Source organism: Bemisia tabaci, chromosome 6, assembly GCF_918797505.1.
Source record: "Bemisia tabaci chromosome 6, PGI_BMITA_v3".
NCBI lineage: Eukaryota > Metazoa > Arthropoda > Insecta > Hemiptera > Aleyrodidae > Bemisia > Bemisia tabaci.
Window position 1 is genome coordinate 38,725,939 of NC_092798.1, and position 27,901 is coordinate 38,753,839.

Below are 27,901 nucleotides of genomic sequence, written 5' to 3' on the forward strand. Positions count from 1 at the left end.
CATACAGGTAAAGTCGATAATATGTGGAAAAGTAGCGGCAAGATTGTTTACGTTCAATCAACGAAGCAGCATTAACGAAGAGACCAACAGTCAAACCACCCTGAGCCTGAATAGGATTGTTCAGGTTATGTTTACGTTGGATGGAAGTGATGTTTCTTCAACCAACACGAGAAGGCATTGATGCGTTTAATTTTACCACTACAGCGCAAATGATATGCGCATTCGCAGTTATGGGATATTGTAATAAACAAAAGTTCTTAACCCGCTGTACTGAAATTTCCGAGTCAATTTTTTGTGCCTCATATCCTCAGTTGAATTGTGGCACCTCATCGGCTGAGTCAAAACTCCGATCCAAAGAAAGAGACAGTTGAAATAGAATCTTCTTTTATCGCGATACTCAGAGGGGCTATGAGAACTTAATAGATTAGATTGCAGTAATCCTGTTACGTGAGGTCCTATCATTACGATGGGCCTTGCAAAAGTGGAGGAGAAAGATTTGGAGAGGATGTAAAAAAATGTAGCATTCTGGGTGTTGTAAAAAAGAAAGAATGTCCAATCAGTCCATATTCGCACTGCGGTGATAAGTCGAGTTGACTATTTTGAGTGCGGTCTATCATGTACACCTTTGCATGTAGTGGGATTCAGAGGCAGCTAGCTGTGGCTTTTACAGGTAAGCAATTTTTTCATATTTCTGGAGACCAACATCCTATTGCGTACTTTTGAGCCCGATCCTGTCACCAAAATGGGGCCTATATTGTCACTTGCAAGGTACATTATTCATTGTTTTATGCACGACGGAATTTTTATCGTCCGTAATGAATGAAATGTACCTTTTTAAAAACAAATTAGAAAGCATACAATTAATTTTTAAAAAATATCTGGCTTAAAAAAAGGTCTTAAAGCCTCTTTTAGTCACCATGAATAAAGGACACGGCGATTCATTTGATTTTTTTCTCGCCTCAAAGAAGGAATTGAGTCAACATAAACATGCCTTTCCATTCAAATTGAATAAAGTTGACGATGATCAATACACTTAAGAAAATTGAAAAAAAAAAAAATTTAAAACACTAATTCTGTCTGTGACTTTCACCCAAAATTTTAGCGGTTACATAGAAACGCACATGCCAACAAATTAATCCAAAAAATCTCTCTTGGAGACCCACAATTATGTTCAAAGAATTTAAACGCAAAATATGACGAAATGCCGAATTCACTTAATTGAATAGTAGGCAAATTATCTCGTCCGGTTAATTTCAGCTTTCATTTAGGGGCAGTTGGGTTCCAAAATAAATTAGTAAAGGGCAAGATACCTGCGATTCTTGTTGTTAAGAAATCGTTCCATTTGGGGGTAAAATTTAGTAGTGAAAGCAGTGCCTGAGTAAAACCTATTTCTAAATATTTGCACCCTTCTGGTATTAATATACCTTATGAGAAAGAAATAATCGTTAGTTTTCATTCGTGAATGCGGCGGAGCACGTACAGACAGTGAAAACGAACAAGGCGCCTGCATGCAACTATTCGTGCTCGTTGGCTGTCTATGTTGCAGAGTTAAAAATTGAAGGCGCACTGACTTTTTCTGCACTCTTCAACATACGCTCGATACACACGGATGTACCGTACCTGACGTTCTTCAGCGAGATATTTTGAACATTTGACATAAAATCCAGTAATTATCAATAATTGTTAGATCCATTATACAGTTTAATATCGATGGCCAAAGCGCGAAACCACGTAACTCCGTTTGCGACGCTGCTGACTTCCTGTCATACTTTACTTTTTTATCAGAAAACTAGACGACGTATTTTCTTGAAAACTTCTTTGATTTTTCCTCTCTATTAGTAAAATATTCCGTACACATTTCTATCTAAAAAAATTGTCCTGTTTCTATTCGAAAAGTTCAAAGAGAAGCGAACATTTTGAAACATTGCGATGGTTTTGGTTTTGGATACGTGGTTTTGCACTTTGACCATCACAATGGGGGAAAAAAAACACATTGGATCTAAAGTCCAGACTCTTTAAAACATCGACAAGAAAAAACAAGCAGTGAACTCCAACACAATGTGTTGATAAGGCGCGTCATTAACTCGCACATATCAAACCCTTTAGTTTTCATTTACAGAGATTTCAAAAAAGGCAAGCAGCACAACAAGAGAATTCACGATTCAACACTGCAAGGTCAACGACGCACCTTGACGAGACCGTGTATTGTGAATCTAGAAAGCTATTCGAACAAATTTAAGTTTTTTGATCTGCCTCAAGCAAAATCTTATCAGATTCTTGAAGAAAAGTGCTACGGAAAAATTTAAGCGAAGAAAGGAAAAATTCTGTCGAACTCCTAGAAGATAAAGTCGATTTAACGGTATTTTAGGGCTAAAATACCCAAATCACCGGTATTATAAATCCCGTTATATTATTGAAAAGAAATTGACTCGATATAAATGCAATTGTATTAAATATGTCTTGATTTTGTTATTTTAAACGCCTTTTCATGCAAAGAAGCTCAACCATGTCCATGCTTTATTCATTCATGAATTGAATGTAAGCAATCCACATCCCGAAAATCTACCGATTTGCCGTAAAAAATCGCAGAAACTTGATATACCAGGTCGATGTACCCACTCTTTGAATTTACCAATCAATTTAGTGAGTGCACGTATGTGAAAGTCAAAATGCTATAGTCATTTTGGGTGCATTCATTTTTCATGAAACAATTGTTAGTAATTTCAATCCCGAAAAACCATAAATTTTCCGTATAAAATAGAAAAAAATCAAAATATATCGACTCCCTGACGTGAAAATTAAATTCTACGTATGAAAATACTTATGTATCGATATGCTGAACAGAATGCTCGCATCTCCTCGTAATTTACAAACCGTTCCTATACTCATCTCAAAATTTTTCTCAGAGCTTTGTGTTGTAATCAGCTTCCATTTAAACTCCGGTTTGATGGCCGAATCGGCTGCCCAAAAAGCAAGCCATTTCTGAAGGGCTCTATGAGAAATTCGTGATATTATCAGCTCTCAGGAAATCACCCCATGGGTAAAATTGCTGGTATAAATTTTCGAGTGCTTAAAATAATTGTATTCAAGAAACTAAGGCATTAAACTATGGAGTCAATTTCGTTTTAATAATATAACGGGATTTACTTGTCTTCAGGTCAAAACTCATACAAGAAAGCCCCGTGCAAGAGGCTAATTTTTTGTAATTTCACTCAATTTTTTCTCCTTTTTATAATTGAATTGCTTGTCACATTCTGAGGTCAATCATATTAAATTGTAATTTATACATTTCTTTTTTCCCCCTTCATTTTATTTTTTGTTTGGAGAAGTTTTGTTGATTTCTTCGGATTTCGAATACTGTAACTTCTCTTCTATTTGGCCGATTTTTATGAATGAGACCTCTTTTAATTCGTGTTTTAACGGAGAGGAAGAAAAAAATTGCTAAAAACTCGCGAAACAATTTTTTTTGAAAATTGGACGAATCCTAGCGTGACGGTGAAATGGTTAATGAAGCGTAAGTAATTGGGCGAGGGGCTGAGGATCGTCGCTTGGCGACCGTCATTAGCTATTGTTCGTCGAGACGCCGACTCAGTGAGCAGGAGCGTGGGGAAGAGAAGGGTAAGTGGATTCCTGTATGAGCCACGTTTAGCTAATGGTCTAATGAGTCTCGAGGCTCCTCACAGATTGCACTTACACAGATTGCACTATCAGAGCACGGGTACCAACTTTTGAAAAGTATAACCGAGGTTACAGATCTGTCAAAGCAACGTTTTGAACAAAACGGAGGAGTTAAATTCTCATTCCGAGAGTGCCGACCTGCTCAGCCATCCTCGAATCAATTCGCTTGATTCTTCTTATATATGCATATTTTAAATCAGCGCGTCGCATTCTTAGGCTTTTTTTAAAAAAACCAAGTAACGTAGACTCTTGGTATTCACTGCACATAAACTAGAGACCCCCAGAATGAGAAACAACTTTAAATCATAATTATTGATTAATAAATAAACTTTTTACACGCTTTGGAAAATCTCAGAAGTTCGCGGTAGTCACTTTTCGGTAAGGAACTAAGGGACTCGGTTATTGTATCGAGCAGGGTTCGAAACGATCGCAAAGGCGGTATACTACGTATACGCGCCAATACTATTGATTCAATCAGATTTAAGCTTAAATCAAGAACCAAAGTCTCTTAATTTGAGGGGATTTCCTTTTGATTTAAGCTTAAATCTGATTGAATCAAGAGTCCTTTTTCTTGTCAATGTTTTCAAGAGTCTGAACTCTAGATCCAATCTGTTTTTTTTTTTTTTTTTCCAGTGAATATGAAGCTAGAGTCTGACATGTTTCAGCGGCATTCTCTCAGTTCCTGATCGGATTCCTGATGGGCTGGCCGGCGCCGACACTGAAGATACTCCGTCACCCTTCATCGGAGGTACACCTGACCCCTTCCGAGGAGGCGTGGGTGGTGAACGCCATGTACGTGACGTCGTTTCTGAGTCCCCTCCCGAGCGGGGTGCTCATGGATACCATCGGCCGGAAAACGACGATGGTCGTCCTCTGCCTCTTTCCCATCATCTCTTGGATTTTGATCTTCTATCAGCAGACAGGGCTCATGCTTCTGATCGCTCGGGCTTTCGCTGGTGTTTTTGTTGGTGGAGTTCAGATGCTCTCACCGGTCTACGCGGGCGAGATAGCGGAACCGAGGGTGCGCGGGATAGCCGGCGCTCTTATCATGGTTTGTTCTTATTCTTAGCTTTTCAGAGAGATGTTCAATTGTATTGGCAAACATCGCCGAAGTCTGGTTCATCATTTTTTGCTTTTTTTAGATTGAAAGCTAGAGGTTAGAGGATTTCGATTTGGAGGGTTAAAAGGTGGGTTTGGAGAGTAACTTTTTTACAGTGCTTAACTGTGCGATTAAACGGATTGTCCACTCTGTACAATTTTTTGCAGTTTTCTCAAAATTCGATGAACTGGACATTTATAGTTTCCGAGCGAGCGGATAAATAATTATGTATGCAACGAAAGTCTAATGAGCTGAATGCGTAACAAAATCATGTGCTCTGGGTGAGTATTAAAAATTTAACTGGATATTATAACAGCCTTTCTGCATTGCAAATTAACATAGCTGGCGGCGTCTGTTGAAAAACATGCGTGATGCCATCATGAATGACAAAAATTATAAATACGCGAAATGTACTACAAATAGTATGTTTTGAACAGCAAATTTCTTGTGCAGTAATCTGTGTTTGCAAGTACAAAAAAACAAACTAGAACTGAGTATCAATACCTTTCACGCAAATATTTGGAAAAAAAAAATATTTCGAAAACTTTTCCGCGATCTGAGGCAATTAACTTTCGGGAAGTGTTTTTTTATTCATCAGACAAAATCTCATTTTCACTTTGAGATTGAACCTTAAGACAAAGGATTGTAAACGTTTCAAGAGATTACGAATTTAAAGTTTAAGGAGGAGCCAGTCAATGAATTCAACGTAAACCGTGCAGCACATGCTCTGCAATTTACATTTGTGTCGTCCATATTCTATCTAACATCTTCGTCGAACTTTTTTTCCAGGTACACGGGTTCGCAGGAGCGATCTCCGTCTACATAATCGGACCTTACGTGTCCATCCGGACAATGGCCGTCATCGGAGGGGCCTTTCCAATAATATTCCTCCTCCTATTTACGCTCTGTCCAGAATCGCCCTATTATTATATCATGCGGGGGCGCCAGAAATCAGCGGAAGAGGCGCTCACTTGGCTTAGGGGAGGGGCGCCAGTCAAACAGGAGCTGGATATCATACAAACGGCCATCGAGAAAGAGACTCAGTCTGGAAAAGGATACTTTACAAACATGTTGAGCCTAGTCACTGTGCCCGGCAACAGAAAAGCTTTTTTCATCGTTGAAGTTATGAATTTTATGCAGAGGTTTGTTTTATTCTTTTTAAGAAAGAGAGGAGACAACATCTTATAATTCACTTTACAGGTGTAATGCTTCCTCGCGTTAAAAAAGAAAAGTTTTCTCACGTGGGATACCATGCTTGTTTCCACTGAAAGCCTCTCAAGGCAATGCCCGAATTTGTGGTTCAGAGTTGTGCTTAAGCCGGTAAATCTGAAAGTCAATGCTTTGGCAGTAAATTACCACTTAATATTAATCTAACCTCCATTAAATTTGGATGGCGGATCGGTTGAAAAATTGATTAACTGCGCAATTGGAAATGAAAGTTGCAAATTTTTCTCGCACTCAACTCGTATGTTTTCAGATATTGATTCGCCTTGACACGCCTCCAGTTTGTGAAAACAGGTTAAAAGGGGAAACAAAACAAGTCATTTTAGAATTTACTCTTGAACATTGATTCTTCGATGAGGCAAATCAGTAATTTTCATTATCAAGGAAACAGTTTCCGTCATGGGGCACTAACGAAGGTATACACAGAATACAGTTGGTCGAATTTCTTGTGTGTCACAAAAGACGACCTATGATGACTAAACACGGGAATATTTTAATATTCTGTGATACATTATAAAAGAAATACAAGAACTTTTGTACTTTTGCAACATCGTAAATAATATAACTAATAGATTGCATGATCAGACAAATAGCTAAGTTTTCCTCCTTCCATCGAAATTATACTTATTATAGGAGGCAAGTAATTACACTAAATGTGTACCACTTCTCGCAATTCACTTATTCTATCATCAGACACATTTTCAGATTTTCCGGCTTGAGCTGCTTGACCGTCTTTTCCACGATCGTCCTCCCAGAGCGCGTAGGCCCAGTGACATCCGACCACGGCACACTTCTGATGGGCGTCTGTTGTCTCCTAGCATCTTTAGGCTGCATAGCCCTAATCGACAAAGTCGGCAGGAAGCCCCTCCTCTATTTCTCCAGCATCGGGATATTCTTTTCGATGCTTCCCACCGCCTTCTGGTACTACTTGGACCGAGAAACGTCCACCGACGTCACAGAGGTCAACTGGATCCCTTACGCAGGGTTCCTCAGTTTTGCCGCTACGTTGTCCCTGGGGCTCGGTACCATCGCGCCGGCGTACAAGGGCGAAATGTTCCCCAGCGATCTCAAAGGCCAAGCTTGCGCGCTCACGAGCATAATCGTCGGTATCGCGTCGGCACTCGGCACGGCTCTATTTCCGGTTCTGACGTCACACATCGGGTTGTACGCCAATTTCCTTCTTTTCGCTGCGATGGGGCTGGTTAATTTGATCTTCACGTATTTTTGCGTGATTGAGACCAAAGGTAAAACGTTGCAGATGATACAGGCGGAACTCAATGGCGAAACGCTGGAAAAGATTTAGCAACGAGCGGCGAAGCGAGAATGATCAATTATCGATTTTTCCCCATTTGAAAGCATGGCGAAGAATCGATTATTCAGATGTTCGCTGCGAACATCCTGTTTATCGATCCTTTTCCATAGGTTTAAATGACAGATCAATTGAGAAATTGCAAAGCGTGCCACGCCACTGTTAGAAACTGTTGAGAATTTTGAGTTGGATGATCTGGTGAACACGTAATGCGGTAAAAATGATACCTTACGCGAATGTAGCCGACAGTGTCGGACTTATATTTTCAGACTCAAATTTGTATTTTACACTCATTTTTTTACTTTATTTTCCACATAAAAACCATGAAAAACTATGATTACAGTCTCATGACTTCCATAATAGGAACCACTAATTATGCGTATATACTTCAAAATGAACTTTTTCTTGATACATCACCTGGGAAAAACTCCGGTTTATTTAAGTTAATTTTTGCATCTAAATTCCTCTTCGAAAATAAAGCGGTTAAATTTACCTGCACGTCAACACTCTTCAAAATTTTTTAACAAGAAGGTCTTTGACTCAGCACAGATACTTTAAACAAGAAAACGGCTCCAGATATGATACGATTGATCCCTTTTTATGACATAGCTCCTCCGAAGCGAGCGTAAAGAATGAAGTGCCTCAACGTTCGCGAAATAATTTTGATCAATTGTTACTTGTGTGATACAAAATACTGAGCAAACAACATCGTGTAACGAGATTAAGTTGAAGATGTTAATTAAAAGGGAGGCTAAGGGTTTCGTTTTACACGTAGAAAAAGAACAGTTCGTTCAAGACGACTCATTGATGAGTACATCAGTGCTCCAAAAAACGTGCGTGAGGTCGTGCCGCATATCATCATGTTCGTCCTCAAATTCAACGCGGTTGAAAAACAGCTGGCAGCGGCTTTTGTAGGTAAGTTTACACAAAATCTCCTCAAACCTGTGCGAAAACTACCTTAAAAGTTTTTTGATACAGTCGTACCTTACACTTGACTAATCAGCACTGTTTTTTGGATGTATATCATGAACTATGCTTGAACTTCATATCTAATTTGAGACGCCAATTGACTGGCAAGACAATGTTTAATAATAGAGCGTGATATTTAGCGAAAGCAAAGACGTAAGAGAAATCAGGGCTGCACCAATTTTTTAAGCACATCATTTGGCTAATACAAGCATGTTGTGTCCGATGAGAATATGCGGACCTAACATGTTCCAGCAGCACACCTGGTAATGGCAAACTGAAAAATGTGTCAGGTATTTGAAACCTCTCAAATAGGCTCAACGAGATTCTTTTGCAACTTTTCTCTATGAAACCTATTTGATTGGCTTTATCTCCGAGTGCAAGAAATCAATTGAAAAGATTGACCAAAAATTAGTCTAACTGCATTTCACGTGGACTGATTTCCTCTCACGGTCCACACGCACATCTAACATAACCTTAGATTCCCTTAAATTATGAAGAGAATACTTACAAAGTTTCAAAACAGAATGTTGCTTGGTTTTGTGGTAAAAAAATAAACTATGATGAGAAATTAGGCAACGTCTTATGTAGTTTGGCTGATTCTGGTTGAATTAGTCTGATTGGCTGGTCATCTATATGTTGTAGGCAATTAGCAATCGCCGGCAATTTGCGAGTGGTATGCATACAGCTCCACTGAATTGTAATGATTAGCATCGGCGTGATAAAGTTTTGATTGGTAAAGAACTTCAAAAACACGATCTCGACCTAGAGCGCCTTCGACTTGCTGAGATACTCTCCGCTTTACCGCGCGGTTAGTTTAGTTGCCGATGCGATGCGAACCAAAATCTACTCAAAATCAGTGATTTCATTACACGCACGCTTAAACGGACCGCATTTTGCAATAAAGAACTGAAATTTCTGACTCAGTTCAGAAAGAGTGTATGTACCATTAGTTCCCCTGCGCACATGAGTGTTTCTACGGATGAACTAGAAATTGTAGTTCCTAATTGCAAAATATAGTCCAGTGTGCTAGTTGGCACTATGCACTGGAAAAAAAAACACATTGGATCTAGAGTCCACACTATTGAAAACATTGACAAGAAAAAATACTCTTGATTCAATCAGATATTTGCTTAAATCAAAAGGAAATCCGCTCAAATTAAGAGGCTTGGTTCTTGATGTAAGCAAATATCCAATTGAATCAAGATAATTTTTTCTTGTCGATGTTTTTAAGAGTCTGGACTCTAGATCCAATGTGTTTTTTTTTTCCAGTGCGAGGAGAAAAAGTCCATTTCATTTCCAAGCATAATAATCAGCACTTTTTTCAGGTTTCTTAATTTCTAATTTTTTACACTTTCCTATTCAACGGTCAAAAATTGTAAATTGCCAAGAATTGCTGATTGCTTGCGACATAAAAACACCTGAAATTTCAATGTTCCAGCCTCTATCGCATCCTTCATATCCGGGATGATGGTAGGATGGCCGGCTCCGACTCTGAGATTCCTGCGAGAGCCCGAGTCAGAGGTACACCTCACTCCGACCGAGGAGGTGTGGGTGGTGAGCGCTCTGTACGTGACGACGTTTTTAAGCCCACTTCCGTGCGGGTCGCTCATGGACAAACTCGGCCGGAGAGGAACGATGCTCACTCTGTGCATATTCCCCATCATCTCCTGGGTCCTGATCTACTTTGCTCAAACCGGCTCCACGTACCTGATCGCCCGGTTTGTCGCTGGTGTTTGGTGCGGCGGATCTCCAGCACTGGTACCCGTCTACGTGGGTGAAATTGCTGAACCGCGGGTCCGTGGGATTGCTAGCGCTTTTAGCATGGTGTGTAATATTATTTATTGATGTCATATGGACCGTTTTTAGCCGAGAGAAATTTTACGATGAATTTGCACAAATTTGATGTCATTCTACTTGGTATTAATGCTACTACGCTTTATGGATCAGTTTATTACAGTAACTTGTACGTAACGATAAGTATTGCTTCATAAAGACGTGAACCGTGAGGCAGCGCAGCGTGGTGGCAGATCTCGTCTCTACATCACATAGAATCACCTTAAAGCCACAAAAAATCTGCATTAGTGCATTGTAATACTCAAATGCTTTCCAAGAGTCTATGTGTGATGCGTCCATCACTGAAAAAAAAAAAAACACATTGGATCTAGAGTCCAGACTCTTGGAAACATTGAGAAGAAAAAATACTCTTAATTCAATCAGAATTTTGCTTAAATCAAAAGGAAATCCGCTCAAATTAAGAGGCTTGGTTCTTGATTTATGCAAAAATGTGTTTTTTTTTTGTTTTTTTTCCAGTGATTACTGACAATGACATCTTCTTACAGGAAATACGTGGAGGGTAAATAGTCTCTACTGAGTACTAGCAGTAGTCCCTTCCACTTTGATCTTGATTCATAACTTACTTATACTCATTTCCGCAACGGCTCAATAGAGTTCAATTAACTAAAACCAAGTGGTGATAAGAAATAGACAAGATCAGCCTTTTCTATTAGTCTGATTCTTATTTTGTCTCTAATAGATGAACGGATACGCAGGCGCTATCTTCATCTACATCATCGGACCGTATGTATCGATACCAACGATGGCCGTAATCGGAGGAGCTTTTCCAGTGATCTACTTCCTCCTTTTCTCACTCTGCCCTGAATCGCCCTACTTCTACATTCTGCGAGGGCGCCATGACGCGGCGGGAGGGGCGCTAGCCTGGCTCAGAGCAGGGGCGCCTATCAAAAGCGAGCTGGCCATCATTCGAGCGTCCATTGAGAGAGAGACTCAATATAAGCGGAGCTACCTGACCAAGTTGTTGAGCTTCGTCACCGCGCCGCACAACCGAAGAGCTTTCTTCATGGTTGGGGTCATGAATTTTATGCAAAAGTAAGTTTTATTTAGTATGGTATTGTTTATTTGTATACGTTTTACAACATATACGTGTGTCCCCCCAGGCCAGGTAGGCGACGGAGAGGGCGTCCAGCCAAACGGTGGGTAGAGGGCATCCGAGAAGAGGTGGAGAGATGCCAGCTTCCGGAGGATATCTACTATGACAGATTCCTGTGGAGAGTAGGCGTCGCAGAGCGCCCTAGCGCCGTAAAAGCGGCTTATACATACATACATTGTTTATTTGTGGTATGTGAGCAGAATGACTTCTGTTATTCTGAAGAATGGCTGCCAGAAAGATGCTTGATTGGGTTGCTCCTGAGGAGAAAAGGAGGGGGCACCCAGAGAAAGGGTTACAACAAGAAAGAATGGAGAATGTCAGCTCCCAAAAGGACTCACGGAGGATAGGTATCTGTGGATGTCATGTGTCGCAGAGCACCAAGTAGCACTGTCGACTCTTATTAATAAGTGAGTATCTTTTATTTCTTAATCCAAGAGGGATGAAAGGGTATGTATCGAATACAGTTCTTCTGTAATTCGTAATAAAATAATAACCACAGAAAATTACACCTCGCACTTAAAATGATAATCCTTTATTACTCATTTCCGTATTATTTTGCTTAATTCCTTAAATATCCATTTCCTCTCTATGGTTTCCTAATTTCTTCATTGATTGAATCTTGCCAAAAGTGAAACATGAAGAAAAACGAGTCTTGGGAGACCAACTGCTCAAGGATTGACACATACCTGGGGGGAAGGAAGAGTGCTGAGAGCTGGAATCTGATCAAAGGCCTAAGAAGGGACATGAAACGGGACATTATATCTCCGATAACAATCTCACAGCTTGACGAACATTTTAGTAAATTATTGACGGAAGGACGACCAGAGTTTCAAACGGGGAATGCTGAAAATATAGTCGAGGATCACTCAGTGGAAATTCGAGTTGAGGAGGTGGTCAATTAAGCAATCAGGGAATTGATGAATGGAAGAGCTCCTGGGCCAGGAAACATTCCGGCCGAGTTAATTAAATGTGGGACTGGCAAGTTGGTTAACCATCTCAGGGATTTGCTGCAGAAGTGCATTGACGGTGATGACATCCCGAAAGAGTGGAAAGAGGCCTGGATAACAGCGTCGCATAAAAAAGGAAGGAAGGATGACTGTGGGAACTACAGAGGGTTAGCGGTGACAGGAACGATAAGTAAAATTTATGGAAAAGTGTTGAAAGCGAAGATCGAAGAGGAGTGGACCCCGTTCGAGGCGGAGGAGCAAGCAGGTTTTAGGGCTGGTCGGTCTACCGCTGATCATCTGTTCTGTGTTACCCAGTTATCCGAAAAGAAGAGAATTGTTGGCCAGGAGCTTCATTTAGTGTTTTTGGATATTGAAAAGGCTTATGATAGTATTCCTCTTGTGAAACTCTGGGAAGTCCTAGAAGAAACTGGTTTTAGTAAAGGACTTATTGGGGCAGTCAAGCAGTTTTATCGGGGGGCTTTTGCTAGAATCAAGTGCCAAGGAAGGCTTTCAGACGGTTTTTTTGTCACCAAGGGGCTTAAGCAGGGATGTTGTCTGTCACCGACGCTGTTTAAGATATATCTAGAGCACGTTCTGAAGGAATGGAAAAGAAAGTGTGCCGGCATGGGCGTCCCTCTGAATGACCAGGAAACACTGTTCACGCTATGCTTTGCTGACGACCAGGTAGTCATAAGTCAAGATCACGATGACGCGGAGTATATGACCCGGAAGTTGGTGGAGGAGTACCGCAAATGGGGCCTCGAGGTTAGTGTCCGTAAGACAAAAAAGATGTCAGTTGGAGGTGCTCAGCAAAGCATAGTCCTGGAGGATGGTCAACATATAGAAAGTTGCGAACAATACAAGTACCTGGGGGTGAAGCTGACTTCGGATGGGAAGCTGGATCAGGCCATTCGGGACCGTAATCTTCTAGGAAGAAAAGCCATCGCCATGCTTAATGGGATCCTTTGGGACCAAAGGATTTCCAAAGACAACAAGAAGAGGATTTATAACTCGGTTGTCAAGCCTATTATCACCTATGGCAGTGAAGTGTGGCAGTTGAAGAAGCGGACCCAAGAAATGCTCAAGGCGACCGAGATGGATTTCTGGCGAAGATCGGCTGGAATCTCGAGGAGAGAACGTGTCAGGAATGAACGTGTCCGAGAGATAATGGGCGTTGAGGGGACGATTGTGCACGATATCATGACCAAGCAATTGGTATGGTATGGGCATGTGCAGAGAATGGCTGATACCAGGTTGCCGAAGAAGGTGTTGGAGTGGGTCCCCCCAGGTAGGCGACGGAGAGGGCGTCCAGCCAAACGGTGGGTAGAGGGCATCCATGAAGAGATGGAGAGATGCCAGCTTCCGGAGGATCTCTACCATGACAGATTCCTGTGGAGAATAGGCGTCGCAGAGCGCCCTAGCGCGCCGTAAAAGCGGCTCATACATACATACAAAAGTGAAACATGTTACTTTGTCAACAGAATGCGACCTATGTGAACTACGACAATGATAAAATTAATTTATTTATTTATTTTTGTCATCTCGGGATCTAATTTTTAGATATTTTTCGTCTAGTGGATTAACGTGAAAGCAGACCTAAGTATAATTGGTTAAGGAATCGGAAATTATCAATCATCGTCTCTTCCTTGAGAGGATACGTAAAATTGAAAGAGAAACAAGTTGGTTTTTGCAATCGCTAGCGATAGCAATATTCGTCATGGGAACTTTAGCTTCTGGGATATGAAACTTTTAAGGTACAGTTCGTTTGCAGTATCTTCAGAATTGAAAGGGCTATGTAATTTTGTGTCAACATCTCTTTTTTAACATTTTTACTTTTTTTTCTTTGCATACAAGAGAGCTGTTATTTACCAATTATTTATTTTCGTTGGATTATACATGGTTTTCGGAAGTTAACGCATTTAACTTTCAGTTTCGCTTTTTCGGCGTAAAGTATGATATTTTTACTCTACACATATGCCCGAATACGCATCATAAGTGACCTATGTGCCTCCTAAGTTGCCGTTTTTTCATTCAAATAGATGTAACTGAAATGTTCGATGTGCACTATACTACTTTCATGTCATATATATATATATATATATATGAGTCGCTTTTATAGCGCTCTTTGGCGCTGTGCGACGCCTAATCGCCACAAAGCTCGGTCTTCCCACAGGTCATCAGGGAGTTGACAATCTCTTATCTCATTTAACACCCCCTGTCGCCAACCTCTCACTGGGCGTCCCCTACGTCTCCTCCCAGGAGGAACCCAATCAAGCATCTTTTTTGGCAGCCTCTCTTCCGTCATCCTATTGACATGACCATACCAAACAAGTTGTTTGGTCATGACGTCGAACACGATGTCATTTTCGACTTCCATTATCTGACGCACTCTATCATTACGGACCCGATCTCTCCTAGAAATTCCTGCTGACCTTCTCCAGAAATCCATCTCCGTTGCTCTTAGCATATCCTGTGTCCGTTTCTTCAGCTGCCAAACTTCACATCCGTATGTTAATATACTTTTGACTACAGCGTTGTATATCCTCCTCTTGTTATCTTTGGAAATCCGCTGATCCCAGAGGATTCCATTTAAAATCGCTATAGCCTTCCTTGCTAAGGTGTTCCGTTCCCTGATAGCTTGATCCGTCCTTCCATCCTGGGTCAACCGCACTCCCAAGTACTTAAAGTGCTCGCAGCCTTTGATCTGCTGCCCATCCTCCAACTCAATGCTTTGCTGATCACCGCCAAAAGTCATCTTCTCAGATTTGGATATGCTGACTTCCAGACCCCACTTCCGATACTCTTCTACTAGCTTGCGCATCATGTATTCCGCGTCATCTTGATCTTGAGCAACCACCACCTGGTCATCAGCAAAGCACAGAGTAAACAGAGTTTCGAGATCACCCAAGGGGACACCCATACCAGAACACTTCCTTTTCCATTCCTTTAGCACACATTCGAGGTAAATTTTAAATAATGTTAGCGACAAACAACATCCCTGTTTTAAACCCTTAGTCACATAAAATCCCGCTGACAACCCCCCATGATACTTAATTTTGGTAAAACTCCCTTTATAAAATCGCTTGACAGCATCAATCAACCCCCCGTTAAAATTCGATTTTTCCAAGGCCTCCCAAGGTTTCACCAACGGCACGCTGTCATACGCCTTCTGGAGATCCACAAAAATTAAATGCAGTTCCTGAGCTACGGCCATTTTCTTCTCAATGACCTGGACAATAACAAAGAGGTGATCTATCGTAGACCTGCCAGCTCTAAAACCAGCCTGCTCCTCTGCTTCGTGATCCTGCCATTCGTCCTCGATCTTCGCTTTCAGTATCTTCCCGTACACTTTGCTTATTGTCCCGGTCACTGAGAGCCCCCGGTAGTTGTTACAGTCGTCCTTCCTTCCCTTCTTTTTGTAGATGGCCTTGATCCAAGACTCCTTCCACTCCCTTGGTACCTCGTCACCCCTGATGCATTGTTGCATCAGTTTTCTGAGGCACTCAAAGAGCTTGGCAGTCCCGTACTTGACCAACTCGACAGGAATCCCACCAGGACCCGGTGCTTTGTCATTAATTAGCTCTTTAACCGCTTTAATTATGTCACAAGTGTGGATCTCCAAGTTGTTCATTCTTCCGTTGTCCGTGCTGTTGTCTCGAAACTCTGGGCGCCTTTCCGTCAAAAGATCTTTAAAATGATCCTCCAGTTTTTTAAGTGATATCGGAGAAACGATGTCGCGCTTCATGTCTCTACGTAAACCTTTAATTAACTTCCAGCTCTCAGCACTTTTTCTCCCCCCTAGGTAGGTGTTAATTCTAGAACAGTTGCTTTCCCAAGCTTCATTCTTCTTCCGTGTTATGAGGCTCCTAACTTTAGACTGAGCTTTCCTGTAAGCAACTTTATCTTCAGTCTTTTTAGACGACAGAAATATAAGGTGTTTTTGCCTCTTAAGATTTATCTCGTCTTCAATTTCTTCATCCCACCAGTAAGGATGCTGGTATTTATTACTGGTTTTGTGAACACCTAGGGCTTCTTTCGCTGCAGAGTGGATACAATCTTTGATGAACTGATACTGCTCTTCCGTGGTACCCGAGAGTCCATCCCCCAGCTTCTCATCTAAGCGTTTCCGATACAGAGCCTTGACACTAGGGTGCTCCAAACTTTCGATGTTATACCATACTTCATGATTTTGCGTTCCCTGACTCTGCTGTTGCTCAGGCATTGGCTCTTTATCTTTAATCCCTTTAACGGGAAACGCTATATCTGCTCGGAGGAAATGATGATCACTGCCGCAAGAGAGTCCCCTGCACACTCTAACTTGCTGCAATTTCAACTTAGTAGTGTGCTTTACAATTACATAATCGATGATGGATTTCAATCCTCGCGTTGGCTGGACCCAGGTATACTTATGGATGTCTTTGTGTTGAAAAAAGCCATTCAAAATTTTCATCTCAGTTTGAGAACAAATTGAGATGAGCCGATCACCGTTATCATTAACAGCATCCTCCCCAAACGGTCCAACAACTTTACAGTTTACTCGTCGTCCCGTTCTGCTGTTCAAATCACCCATAAGAATGGCTTCCCTGCCAGCACCAACGTTCAGTATTTCATCATTCAGATCTTCGAAGAATTGGTCCTTACATGCGACAGTGGCATCATCATTTACACCGTATACTCCGAGCAGCGTGATCTTATGTCCGTACAGGTTAAGGTTCATTTTGATAATGCGCTGGTTGACGGCCTCCCAAGTGCCCACGAACTTACGTAGGCTTCTCCGCAAAAGTATTGCTACTCCTTGCTGAGCACGCTGATCTTTGGCTACGCCGCTGTAGAATAGATCATAGTCACCGTAATTCTCTGACCCGTGCCCTTTTTTCTTGGTCTCAGTAAGAACAGCGACATCCACTCCAAGTTTCTGAATCTCCGATATCACTTCCGGTAACTTATTTGAAATGCCTTGGACATTCCACGTCCCAAATACCATTGTCCGTTTTCTCAATTTTTGTCGACGTGTCCGTTTAGTTCTAGTGGTACCGAGGCTTGTATTGTTAGGTCGTTTAACAGTAAAACTTTTTACAAGTACCGGGGAGTTAGCCCGATGACTCAACCCCCAACCTGGAGGACCAGGGTTTGATTTCGGAGTTGCCTCTCCTAGACAGGTTGCTTTCACTTCAGCTCAGAGCCCTGTCTGCCCTTCTAGCAGGTGGTTCATACGCCCAGAGGCCGGTGACCATCTCCACTGCCCCCTTTGAGGCAGGGGCTACCAGCTGGGGTCCGCAGGATTGCTAAACCTGTGACAACAGTCCCCCATACGGGCCATCTACTTCATACTTTCATGTCATTGCTTTATTTATTTTTTGAAAAAAAAAATACCATCATTAATTTGGGCGAACAGAGAAAATATACATCAATATTTGGGTCAACATCTCCCTGATTATATAACGGATGAATATATTAGTATTTCTGTATCAAAAAACTTAGCTTTTGTCTTCAGAGATACACTGATTCTAGTCCAAGGCAATTTGTTTTATTGAAAAGACAAAAAAACAAAAAATAAAAAAAAAAAAAAAAACAACTGAAATGTTAGACATGCTATTTTCATGTCTTTCTATTTGTATCAATAGGTACATCTTGCTTAACTTACGAACGTTGAATGCAAATAAACTTTATTGAAAAAAAGAAAATAACGTCATTAATTTGGGGAAACATGTGGCTAATTATATGAAGGAGGTATATTCCAGTATTTTTGTTTAACATATTAACTCACGAGAAAATGTTCGTACATGTATCATCTAGTATTAATTATTTTTTGATGATTGGTCTAAAACATTCAATACAACCATTAAAAATTAACTTCCATCGCCGGGTATCGAACTCCCGATCACCTATTGCCCGCACCTTATCAAAAAAATGGGGCGCCTCAGTCAACTAGGCTATCACGGATCAGCGGAGCATTGAGAAAAAATAGCATTTAAAAGACTCGGACGATGGGCGGGACTTATCACAAGAATTGTCCTTGAGCGATTCGCGTCTTCGTAGCTTGGGAGGAATGAGCTAAGCGCCTTTCTCTGTGAGACATTGTTTGCCTATGCTATCATGTGTCTCAAGGTTCATCTCAGGATGCATTTGCTTTCGTGGCAGTAAGCTGAGGCGATATTTGTTTATCCATGAATTAAATCAATCAATCGAGCTCTGATTTTGACTTCTTTGTCCGTAACGAGTCCTCCAGAACAATTTTCCACCTTGTACGATGGTTATTATTTCTTTACTTCTATTTTTCAAATTTGAGGTGGGATAATGGCGGCTTCTCAAGAACACCGAGGTAGGCGATCTTTTGCACCAACGAACAGAAAACTGATGGCGAAAAAATAACCAATCAGAACCTCCCAAAAAAAAGAATTTGCCTAAAAACGGAACTTCGTGGTTCTGCGCAGATTTACCAGTCAGACACGACATCTCAAAGTGGAAAAAAACTCGCTGAAAGCGAATTTTAGCAATCAACACAACTTGACGTAGAGACATGATTGGCTAAAAAATACAACGGTTTTTGATACATCGGAAAATCAACCAAAAATCGGAGACTGGGCGAAACGCTCAAGGTCGCAGAGGTATAGGGAATCCCATAGCGAAAGCAACGGAACGATTGTAATATCATGGGGAACTCCTTTCCCATGACAAAAACCTTAAGCCTCACCAAAAAAAAATTATTTTTTGAGTGAGGACGTACCGACTGAATACACGCCTTCTTCTGAGGATATCTCTTCGCAATTCTTCCTCGAGCCCTGTCCTCCTCGTTTGATCATGAACCTTTCTTAAACGTTTATGCACTTTTTCCCAAATTTGTACTCCTTTCTTGAAATAGAGACAATACTGAGCCGAATCAACCTCTCAATAGCTTAATTAGTAAATCCCAATTTTTCAGATTTTGCGGCTTAAGCTGCTTGACCGTCTTCTCAACGGTCATCCTACCAGAGCAAATTGGCCCGCTAACACCCGACCATTGCACGCTGATACTGGGCATCACTTGGCTACTGGCATCCATAGGTTGTATTGCCCTCATCGACAAGGTGGGCAGGAAGCCCCTCCTCTACCTTTCAAGCATAGGCATATCCCTATCCATGCTCCCGACCGCTGCCTGGTACTATTTCGATAGAGAGACCGCCACCGACGTTACAGAGGTCAACTGGGTCCCCTTCGCCGGGTTCCTGGGGTTCGCCGTTACTTTGTCCCTGGGGTTAGGCACCATTGCGCCGGCGTACAAAGGCGAAATGTTTCCGAGCAATCTCAAAGGCCAAGCTTCTGCTCTTACGAGTATGATCATATGTGTCGCGGCGACCATCAGTACGGCCTTATTTCCGATTCTGACGTCAAGCGTTGGGCTCTACGCTAATTTCCTACTGTTCGCTTTGACAGGGCCGGTAAACTTTATTTTTACGTACTATTGTGTGATTGAGACAAAAGGTAAAACTTTGCAGATGATACAGGCGGAGTTAAATGGCGAAACGCTGGAAAAAATTTAGGGTCTATGCTCATATTGCCCAAGTGTTACATTAAAATACACTGATGGCAATTGGCTGATTACTTGAATTTTTTGGTCGTCAAAAAAGGAGTGATAGCTTATAAGGGTTACTTTTTGGTAGAGTCCCTTTATACTGAGAGGAAAAACAATACGAGTCCATTTCTGATTGGATCCCGTATTTTAGGCCTCGATGATGTCACAAACGGGAGTGAAGATAACATTTCCACCAATTGCAAAGATTATAAACTGGAATAGACTAGGGAATGGAGATGCTGCATGTGTGAGGAATTTGCGATTTGACTGTTGATTCTTATGTAAAAGTTCGGGAGAAACAGGATGGTGCCACTGCTTTTCTCTGAAATCAACTCCCAAACTCAAAAAAAGCTCTCAAATTGGGGCCGAAATGGAGGGGATATCCCGCGCTATCCTGAGAGTCCACCTCTATATCAAGACAAACTCTTTGCATAAGAATCAACAGTCAAATTGCAAATTCCTCACACATGCAACATCTCCATTTAATACCGGATGATTTGAACTACACCTTATTTTATCTCGCACGAAACAGGGCATATGTATGTAAAAAGTAGTATCTAAAAGTAGTTCTGAAACAAATTCAAGCCTGTATCAATTCTTGATTTTTGACAGCTATTGGAACAATGGGTGAAAAAATCTCTTGGATCGAGAGTCCAGACTTTTAAAAGAATTGACAAAAAAAAACTCTCAATTCAAGCGGATTTTTGCTTGAATCAAGAGGTTATCCGCTTCAATTAAGAGGCTTGGCTCTCGATTCAAGCAAGAATCTGATTGAATCGAAGAATTTTTCCTCGTCAAATTTTCCAAGCGCCAAACACTCTCCTTTTTCGCTCTCTCTTTTTTGGACTCTGGATCCGATACATTTTTTTTCTAGTGAGTAGAGAACCTGCAGTTAGGCAACAAAGCAGGCAGTTCTCAAATTTGAAATAATTTGAAATGAATGTGGGGGGAGAGATACATGCGCCTCCGTTCTCTTACGTTTATTAACGAGAAAACTGGAAAAGATAGATAGCAAACAACAACATGGTGTTTTAATTTGGAAAATTGAATGATGTGGATACATGTCTGCGAGTGACTGGCCATTCTTACTCATTTATTGCATACTGCCTATTTATTTTGAATCATATTATTGACATTGTAAGACTCCTATTTAAATACGACCATTACTTTAAATCATTAATTGTTTTTCCCACTATGGATCTCAATACTTTCTGTGATATATAATAAAAAATTCTGCCGAAATAATTCGTTCTTCATCCGCCTAAAACGCCCTTTTCAGGGTCAAACCTCTTTCATTTCGCCTCAATCAATGAGACAACGAACTTGACGCGAACCACTTCGAGGACAAGGACAAGTTTCAAACACGATATGAATCATGTGTTTTAAAACCAATTCATGCAACTACGCCATGTATGAGTGTAAAAAATGAAGTGTTACGATATTGACAAATTAATTTTGATAACTAACTCCTTAATGACCTACAAGTGCAAACAGCATAATGACGAGATTAAAAATGAAGGAGTTGATACCGAAGCATCCTGCACTGGAGAAAAAACCGCAGTTCTTTCAAAACAACTTGTGGGTGAGTTTCTCAGTGCTACAAAAAAAAACGCGAGCTCCCCGTTCATCACCATGTACCTGTTCAAATTGAATTTGGGAGTTGAGAGGCAGCTGGCGGCAGCGTTTGTGGGTAAGTCTGAAATATACCTTTCAGATAATTCTTGTGAATTTGATTGAAATTTTCCATTGGCAAAATTTGTTTTTTGAAACGGAAAAGTAGCGTGAAATTCACTGTGCAATCTGGCGTTAAATTCGAGGGTTTACGATTGTGCCTCAGTTTTTTCAGCTTAATCAGATTGAAAACCTGCCACGCGTGAAAATAACTTGCTTTCTGGGGAAATTCTTTGACTACCGAGAGATAAAGAGCCTTGTTAAAAATGGGTCGAAATTCGCCCCTTTTTAGGCCCTCAAGTTTGCCAACGGGAATTGCGCCAAATTGTTGCATATGATGCCCTAAGTCTCTGGTAAAAATGTCAGCTTGAGTTGAAAAGCGGTTTCGGAGATACGGGGGGGGGGGGGGGGTGAAGTGGGGAAGTTGAGGGGCTGGCGTGCGCTATTTCCGCGGCTGTTCCTGGCAAAATCTTCGTTTAGATTAGATGTCACCCGATACATGATTTTCTATGTAATTTTTCGCGTACTTTCCATTTCTGACCTTAAAAATTACTTACAACCACTTTTCAAGGCGCTAGGGGGTGAAAATAGGGGTTGAACGGCCAGCGGCGCGCTTTTTCCTTGGCTGTTCCTCGCCAAATCTTCGTTTTGATGTCACCCATCACATGTTTTCCTATGTAACTTCTCGCGTTCTTTCCGTTTCTGACCTTAAAAATTACTTACAACCACTTTTTAAGGCGCTAGAGGGTGAAATTGGGGGTTGAGCGGTTGGCGGCGCGCTCTTTCCGCGGTTATTCCTCGCCAAATCTTCGTTTCGATGTCATCCATTACATATTTTATGTAATTTTTCGCGTACTTTCCATTTCTGGCCTTAAAAATTACTTAAAACCACTTTTCGAGGGACAATGAATTTTTTTCGCAATTTTTTTTTTTTGAGTTTTTCTTAATTGATTTTGTGTTATTCCCTAAGATCTATTCGTGCCGTATATTTTTACGTTTTCTCAGTGTACCTCCCACGTCGCACGAGAATATACGCATGATTTCATCCGAACATAAATGTTTACACGCCTAAATGATATGCAAAGACGAGCGTTCGGAGAAGGGAGATGGTAGAATAATGACAAAATCATCAAGTAAAGCTTTAAAGCTTTCATGAGGGGGGGGGGGGCACATTTTTAAATCGATAACTTGCCATAGCTCTTAATTTTTCAAACTTCCCTTGACTTAATTAGGGTGACGATTGGTCGTTCAGCGAGAACGTGTAAATGTATCTGTGGTCATAATATCCTTAAATACGGCGTGTAGGCTGGTAATGGCTGCTTTTAAATAAATGAGTAACAAAGTAAAGGACAGATTTTTTATTATTCAGATTAATGTACTGCCCGGGGCATATCTCAGATTTTTCAGATGTCATTTTGGCGTGCAAACATTTATGTTCCGATGAAATCATGCGTATATTTTCTCGGGCGACGTGGGAGGTACACTGAGAAAACGTGAAAATATACGGCACGAATAGATCTTAGGGAATAATACAAAATGAATTAAAAAAACTCAAAAAAAAAAAAAAAAATTGCGAAAAAAAATTCATGGCCCCTCGAAAAGTGGTTTTAAGTAATTTTTAAGGCCAGAAATGGAAAGTACGCGAAAAATTACATAAAATATGTAATGGATGACATCGAAACGAAGATTTGGCGAGGAACAACCGCGGAAAGAGCGCGCCGCCAACCGCTCAACCCCTAATTTCACCCTCTAGCGCCTTGAAAAGTGGTTGTAAGTAATTTTTAAGGTCAGAAATGGAAAGTACGCGAAAAATTACATAGAAAATCATGTATCGGGTGACATCTAAACGAAGATTTTGCCAGGAACAGCCGCGGAAATAGCGCACGCCAGCCCCTCAACTTCCCCACTTCACCCCCCCGTATCTCCGAAACCGCTTTTCAACTCAAGCTGACATTTTTACCAGAGACTTAGGGCATCATATGCAACAATTTGGCGCAATTCCCGTTGGCAAAATCGAGGGCCTAAAAAGGGGCGAATTTCGACCCATTTTAAACAAGGCTCTTTGAATTCTCGCCAGCAGTTTTTTGGGGAATTAATATTTTTTTACGGAAATTGTTTGTTCACTTGACAAATGATCTGGAAAATTGAGGCCCTTCCAAGAGTTCCTCCGGGATACTGTTACAAATCAGACCATTTCTGCTCAATTTTACCGAAGAATTCGAATTCACTCTTAAAATTTTGGAACATTCCTGTAACTTTTGCCTCCTCCCCTCTCGGTAATATTTGGAGCAAGATGGATATACTAGTATCAGGTTCAGATACTTTAAAAATCTTTGAGGCAGAAGCATCAAATTTTGGAAAATAGATGGTGTTTGTTTTAGGACTAGCGTCCAAACTCAAATCTGATATAATCCTGAAACTGATGGATTCTTCCTAAACTCTTGAAAATTAGATATCGATGGCCAAAGTGCGAGAGCATGTACCTCCGTTTGCGAGGTCGTGGACTTCTAGTCATATTTTATTTTTACCTTGAAAAACTAATCAACAAAATCTCTTGAAAAACCAATTAATTTGTCCTCTTTGTAGTAGAAAATTCTGTACTTTCAAGCTATAAATTTGACTTTTTCCTCTTTGAAAAAATAAACTAGAAGCGGAGATTTTGAAACACCGCAATGGACATACGTGGTGTCGCACTCTAGTCATCGATATTCTATTTCCATGTCAGCACGTCAAAATGAGAGAGACACAGATCTGAAGATTCCATGAATGTTCCAGCCTCCATCTCAATTTTCACCGTTGGGATGCTCTTAGGCTGGCCGGCTCCTACCCTGAAGCTACTGCGGCAGGCAGACTCGCCGCTTCACCTAACCCGAAGAGGCCCTGATCGTGAACGCCCTCTTCTTTGGCACGTTCCTGGCGCCGTTCCCTTGTGGGGCCCTCATGGACCGCGTGGGCCGCAAGACGTCCATGCTCACCCTTGCTCTTTTCCCGATCCTTTCGTGGGCCCTTGTTCACTTCGCCCAGGGCAGTTTCTCCCTGGTGATAGCTCGTTGTTTGGCAGGGATTTGTGTGGGCGGCTGGCAAACCCTGGTCCCTGTCTACGTCGCTGAGATAGCCGAGCCCCAAGTTCGAGGCATCGCTGGATGCTTCTTCATGGTAAGACCTTGGATCAAAGTTTCATGGAAATCAAGAAGAAAACGAGTTTGCGTCGGAGACATCAGGCGGAAAGGTCAATTGATCGGTTGCCGTGCATTCTCGAGTTTTACAACTGCCAGGTTAGGGCTGAGATACAAATAGGGTATGTTGTGGCCCTAAATCGGCTGATGAGAAACGCCAAAAAGTTAGGTAATGCCAACTGACCAACCGTAACCGTCTTGTGTCTTCAACGCAAATCGTTTGCCCCGTTAAGAGAAAAGGATGTCCGGGAATGTTATTCAAATGAGGGACCATTGTACGTGTGTGCTTAAGTATTTGTAGTCAATTTCTTTCCGCGTTGCAAAAAAAGGCTTCGGAAATTGTTTCCGCACTGCAAAAAAACCCCGGCTCTGAATAACGTAATCATGAGCTATATAAGTACGTCGCCTGTTTCTAGTTCAGAGGCCGGAAACTTTAGGATCCGTTGCTCCGAGCACTGAACCCGAAGCAGTCAAAGCTAGGACCCCCAGATCTGGAACTATGGTCTCTACTCAGCCGGAAACGGGCGATATGTCTACATAGTTTATAATTACTGTGTTCAAAATCGCACTTTTTTTTCGAATGCGAAAAATAATATTTTGGCAGGAAATATCTCGGATAACTCTACCAGGAGTGGGAGCATTGATTTTGAAACGAGGTTTACATTCTTAGATCATTATCAAATCTTATGTATTCTTACATGAAGATTTTAAGGATCGAATATTTTACTATGCGCACTGCAACCCGCATTCCTCTATTTCTACGGCTTCAAAACTGTACTAAATTCTAATTTTCGATTTAAAGATAGTTTTTTTTTTTTCTCTAGGTAAATGGGTTTGCTGGGATGATCTCCGTCTACATCGTAGGACCATTCGTCTCGCTGCCGACAATGGCCATGATTGGAGGAATTTTTCCAGTGACTTTTCTTGTCTTGTTCCTACACTGTCCGGAGTCGCCCTACTACTACATCAAGCGAGGGCTTCACGCTGATGCAGGCAAAGCGCTGAGCTGGTTAAGAGGAGGAGCGTCCATTGAAACTGAACTAGCCAGTATCAGGACTTCAATGGAGAAGGAAGCAAAGGCTGATAGAGGTTTCGTCAAAATGTTGCGTTTAATCACAAATCCAGCAAATCGAAGGGCTTTTATCATCGTTCAAGGAATTGCGTGTTTGCATAGGTGCGTTTAAACAATAATTCACAAATTATAAAGCCATGCAGTTCTTGGCCGTGTAATCTGTTACGTCGATACTGATGAAATCTGAACATTTATTAGACGCGAGAGAAAAGCCGTAGGCGTTTACTCACGAAAAACTGAAGACCTATGGTTTTCAAGGAATGCTTCCGTTCTTACCTGCAACAGCAAAAACATAATAACATTAGTTTCAACATATTTTTCAGAACATGGGCAATAACATTGATTACAAGATGATGCTATAATGAAAATGGTCATTAACTGATGAATCAGATGACACTAAATGCTTCATGAATCATACATATACTTAGAGACATCAGAATGAAACTACTTAATATTCCCTTTTACATGGGTATACAGTCGCATCCTAAGTAATTACAGCATACTTCACATTTGTTTTCCCTGGCTAAACCAATGGCGAAATTTTCTTGGCGGACTGTTAAGACTCACGAATGGAATCCACGAAAACTGATTATTTGCGACCATCCGCGGGGAGAGGGAAAAACATGACAACAGATGGACAATATTATGCAATTAGAAACTACAATTTCTGGCTCATACATAGAAACACCATTGCGCATAGGGAAGACAGTGGCACACATGCTGTTTTCAGAATTATCCACAAATTGTAGTTCCTAACTGCAAAATCTAAAATAGTAAAATGTTTACAAATAGAAACTACACTTTCTGGCTCATGCATAAAAACACCTATGCACATAGGGAAGATACACACTTTGGGACACGTGCGTTGTTTCTAGAATGAGCCACAAATTGTAGTTCCTAACTGCAAAATCTAAAAAAGTAAAATTTTTACAATTAGGAACTACAATTTCTGGCTCATGCATAAAAACACCTATGCACATAGGGAAGACACGTTGGGACACGTACATTGTTCCTAGAGTGAGCCACAAATTGCAGTTCCTAATTGCAAAATGTGGTGGCCCTTTGAAATTGAGTACCTAGCATACCAGATATTTCTTTGCAACTTTTCTTGATTCAACCGAACTTGAGGTGTTCTTTCTTCCCTTTTTACCCAGGTCAACTGGAATGCCCTGCATAGTCGCTTTCTCGACAATCCTTCTCCCAAGCCACATCGGACCTCTCACCAACGACAACTGCACGATAATAATGGGCGTAGCCCTGCTCTCAGCCTCTCTCTGCTGCTCCGTCATCGTCGACACGGTCGGCAGGAAGCCTCTGCTCTACCTCTCGAGCATCGGGATGTTCACCTCGATGCTCCCGACAACCGTTTGGTACTATCTCGACCGCGAGACGTCAACGGACGTCAGCGGGGTCAACTGGATTCCGTTCGCGGGGTTCCTCTGTTTTGCCGTCACGTTTTCCGTCGGCCTCGGTCCGATCATGCAAATCTTCGCGGGCGAGATGTTCCCCAGCGATCTGAAGGGACACGCATGCGCGCTGGCAACGATGAACCAGGCCGTTTCGGCGGTGATCGTCACGCAGATATTCGTGGCGCTGACCGTGCATGTTGGATTGTACGCGAATTTTGTTCTTTTCGCCGCGATGGCGTTGGTGAATTTGGGGTTCACGTATTTTTGCGTGATAGAGACTAAGGGTAAAACGCTGCAGATGATACAGGCTGAGCTGAATGGTGAGGAGTTGGACATCCCGGAAAAGGCACCGGACATCGGGAGTAATGGACTCGGTCCCTGATACGACGCACAGTGGATCACAGAGGTCGGACATAAAATTTGTGACGAGGACTGCAAATCTTGACGTTTATTTCGTCAAATTTTAAACTTTAAGGGGAGTTTCTATAAAAAAATTTCACGAGGGAACCAGTGGAACCACTGTGAGCACCGGAAAATTTTATATATACGGAGTTAGACGCTTTTAAAATTTCCAAATTTTGTCCAACCTCTCCTACTGACTCGATCCACTGTGCGACGGTCACTATAATTATTTCAGATCAAGTGCATAGGCAACAAATGCAGTATATTTATGAGAATCAGCAAGTGGTGGAAAATCCATGCTGCTTAAAAAAAACACTGTCTGATTCCTCGTAAAAATACTGAATTTATTATAAATGACAGCCAAAACAAATGTTTCATTTGAATAGGTAACTTTGAACTGACTTTCGAAAAACGGCAGTTTAAAACCCCGGAAAAACGCGGTTTTT

General features: G+C 41.5%; 3 protein-coding genes across 5 annotated transcripts in view; 2 read left to right on the forward strand and 1 right to left on the reverse strand.

Annotated features, from left to right (window-relative positions):
- Window positions 1-27,865, forward strand: LOC109036935 (uncharacterized). Its single transcript, XM_072301475.1, has 8 exons — window positions 1-670; window positions 4,344-4,729; window positions 5,567-5,919; window positions 6,707-7,303; window positions 21,321-21,415; window positions 24,272-24,552; window positions 25,397-25,746; window positions 26,799-27,865. The coding sequence occupies exons 1-8, from the start codon at window positions 616-618 to the stop codon at window positions 27,433-27,435; spliced, it is 2,754 nt and encodes a 917-aa protein (XP_072157576.1). The 5' UTR covers window positions 1-615; the 3' UTR covers window positions 27,436-27,865.
- Window positions 1-27,901, reverse strand: part of Sema1a (semaphorin 1a) — a 583,530-nt gene that overhangs the window by 225,484 nt on the left and 330,145 nt on the right. The gene's annotated exons all lie outside the window — the stretch shown is intronic.
- Window positions 7,310-21,342, forward strand: LOC140224875 (facilitated trehalose transporter Tret1-like). Its single transcript, XM_072301806.1, has 4 exons — window positions 7,310-8,225; window positions 9,718-10,103; window positions 10,813-11,165; window positions 19,096-21,342. The coding sequence occupies exons 1-4, from the start codon at window positions 8,171-8,173 to the stop codon at window positions 19,691-19,693; spliced, it is 1,392 nt and encodes a 463-aa protein (XP_072157907.1). The 5' UTR covers window positions 7,310-8,170; the 3' UTR covers window positions 19,694-21,342.

Bases quoted from the DNA above. Each gene is read 5' to 3' on its own strand.
- LOC109036935 (XM_072301475.1), top strand. From the start codon at position 616: ATGTACACCTTTGCATGTAGTGGGATTCAGAGGCAGCTAGCTGTGGCT. The intron at 671-4,343 runs GTAAGCAATTTT...GACATGTTTCAG, and splicing joins GCTAGCTGTGGCTTTTACAG to CGGCATTCTCTCAGTTCCTG. The intron at 24,553-25,396 runs GTAAGACCTTGG...TTTTTTCTCTAG, and splicing joins TCGCTGGATGCTTCTTCATG to GTAAATGGGTTTGCTGGGAT.
- LOC140224875 (XM_072301806.1), top strand. From the start codon at position 8,171: ATGTTCGTCCTCAAATTCAACGCGGTTGAAAAACAGCTGGCAGCGGCT. The intron at 8,226-9,717 runs GTAAGTTTACAC...TCAATGTTCCAG, and splicing joins GCTGGCAGCGGCTTTTGTAG to CCTCTATCGCATCCTTCATA. The intron at 11,166-19,095 runs GTAAGTTTTATT...CCAATTTTTCAG, and splicing joins GTCATGAATTTTATGCAAAA to ATTTTGCGGCTTAAGCTGCT.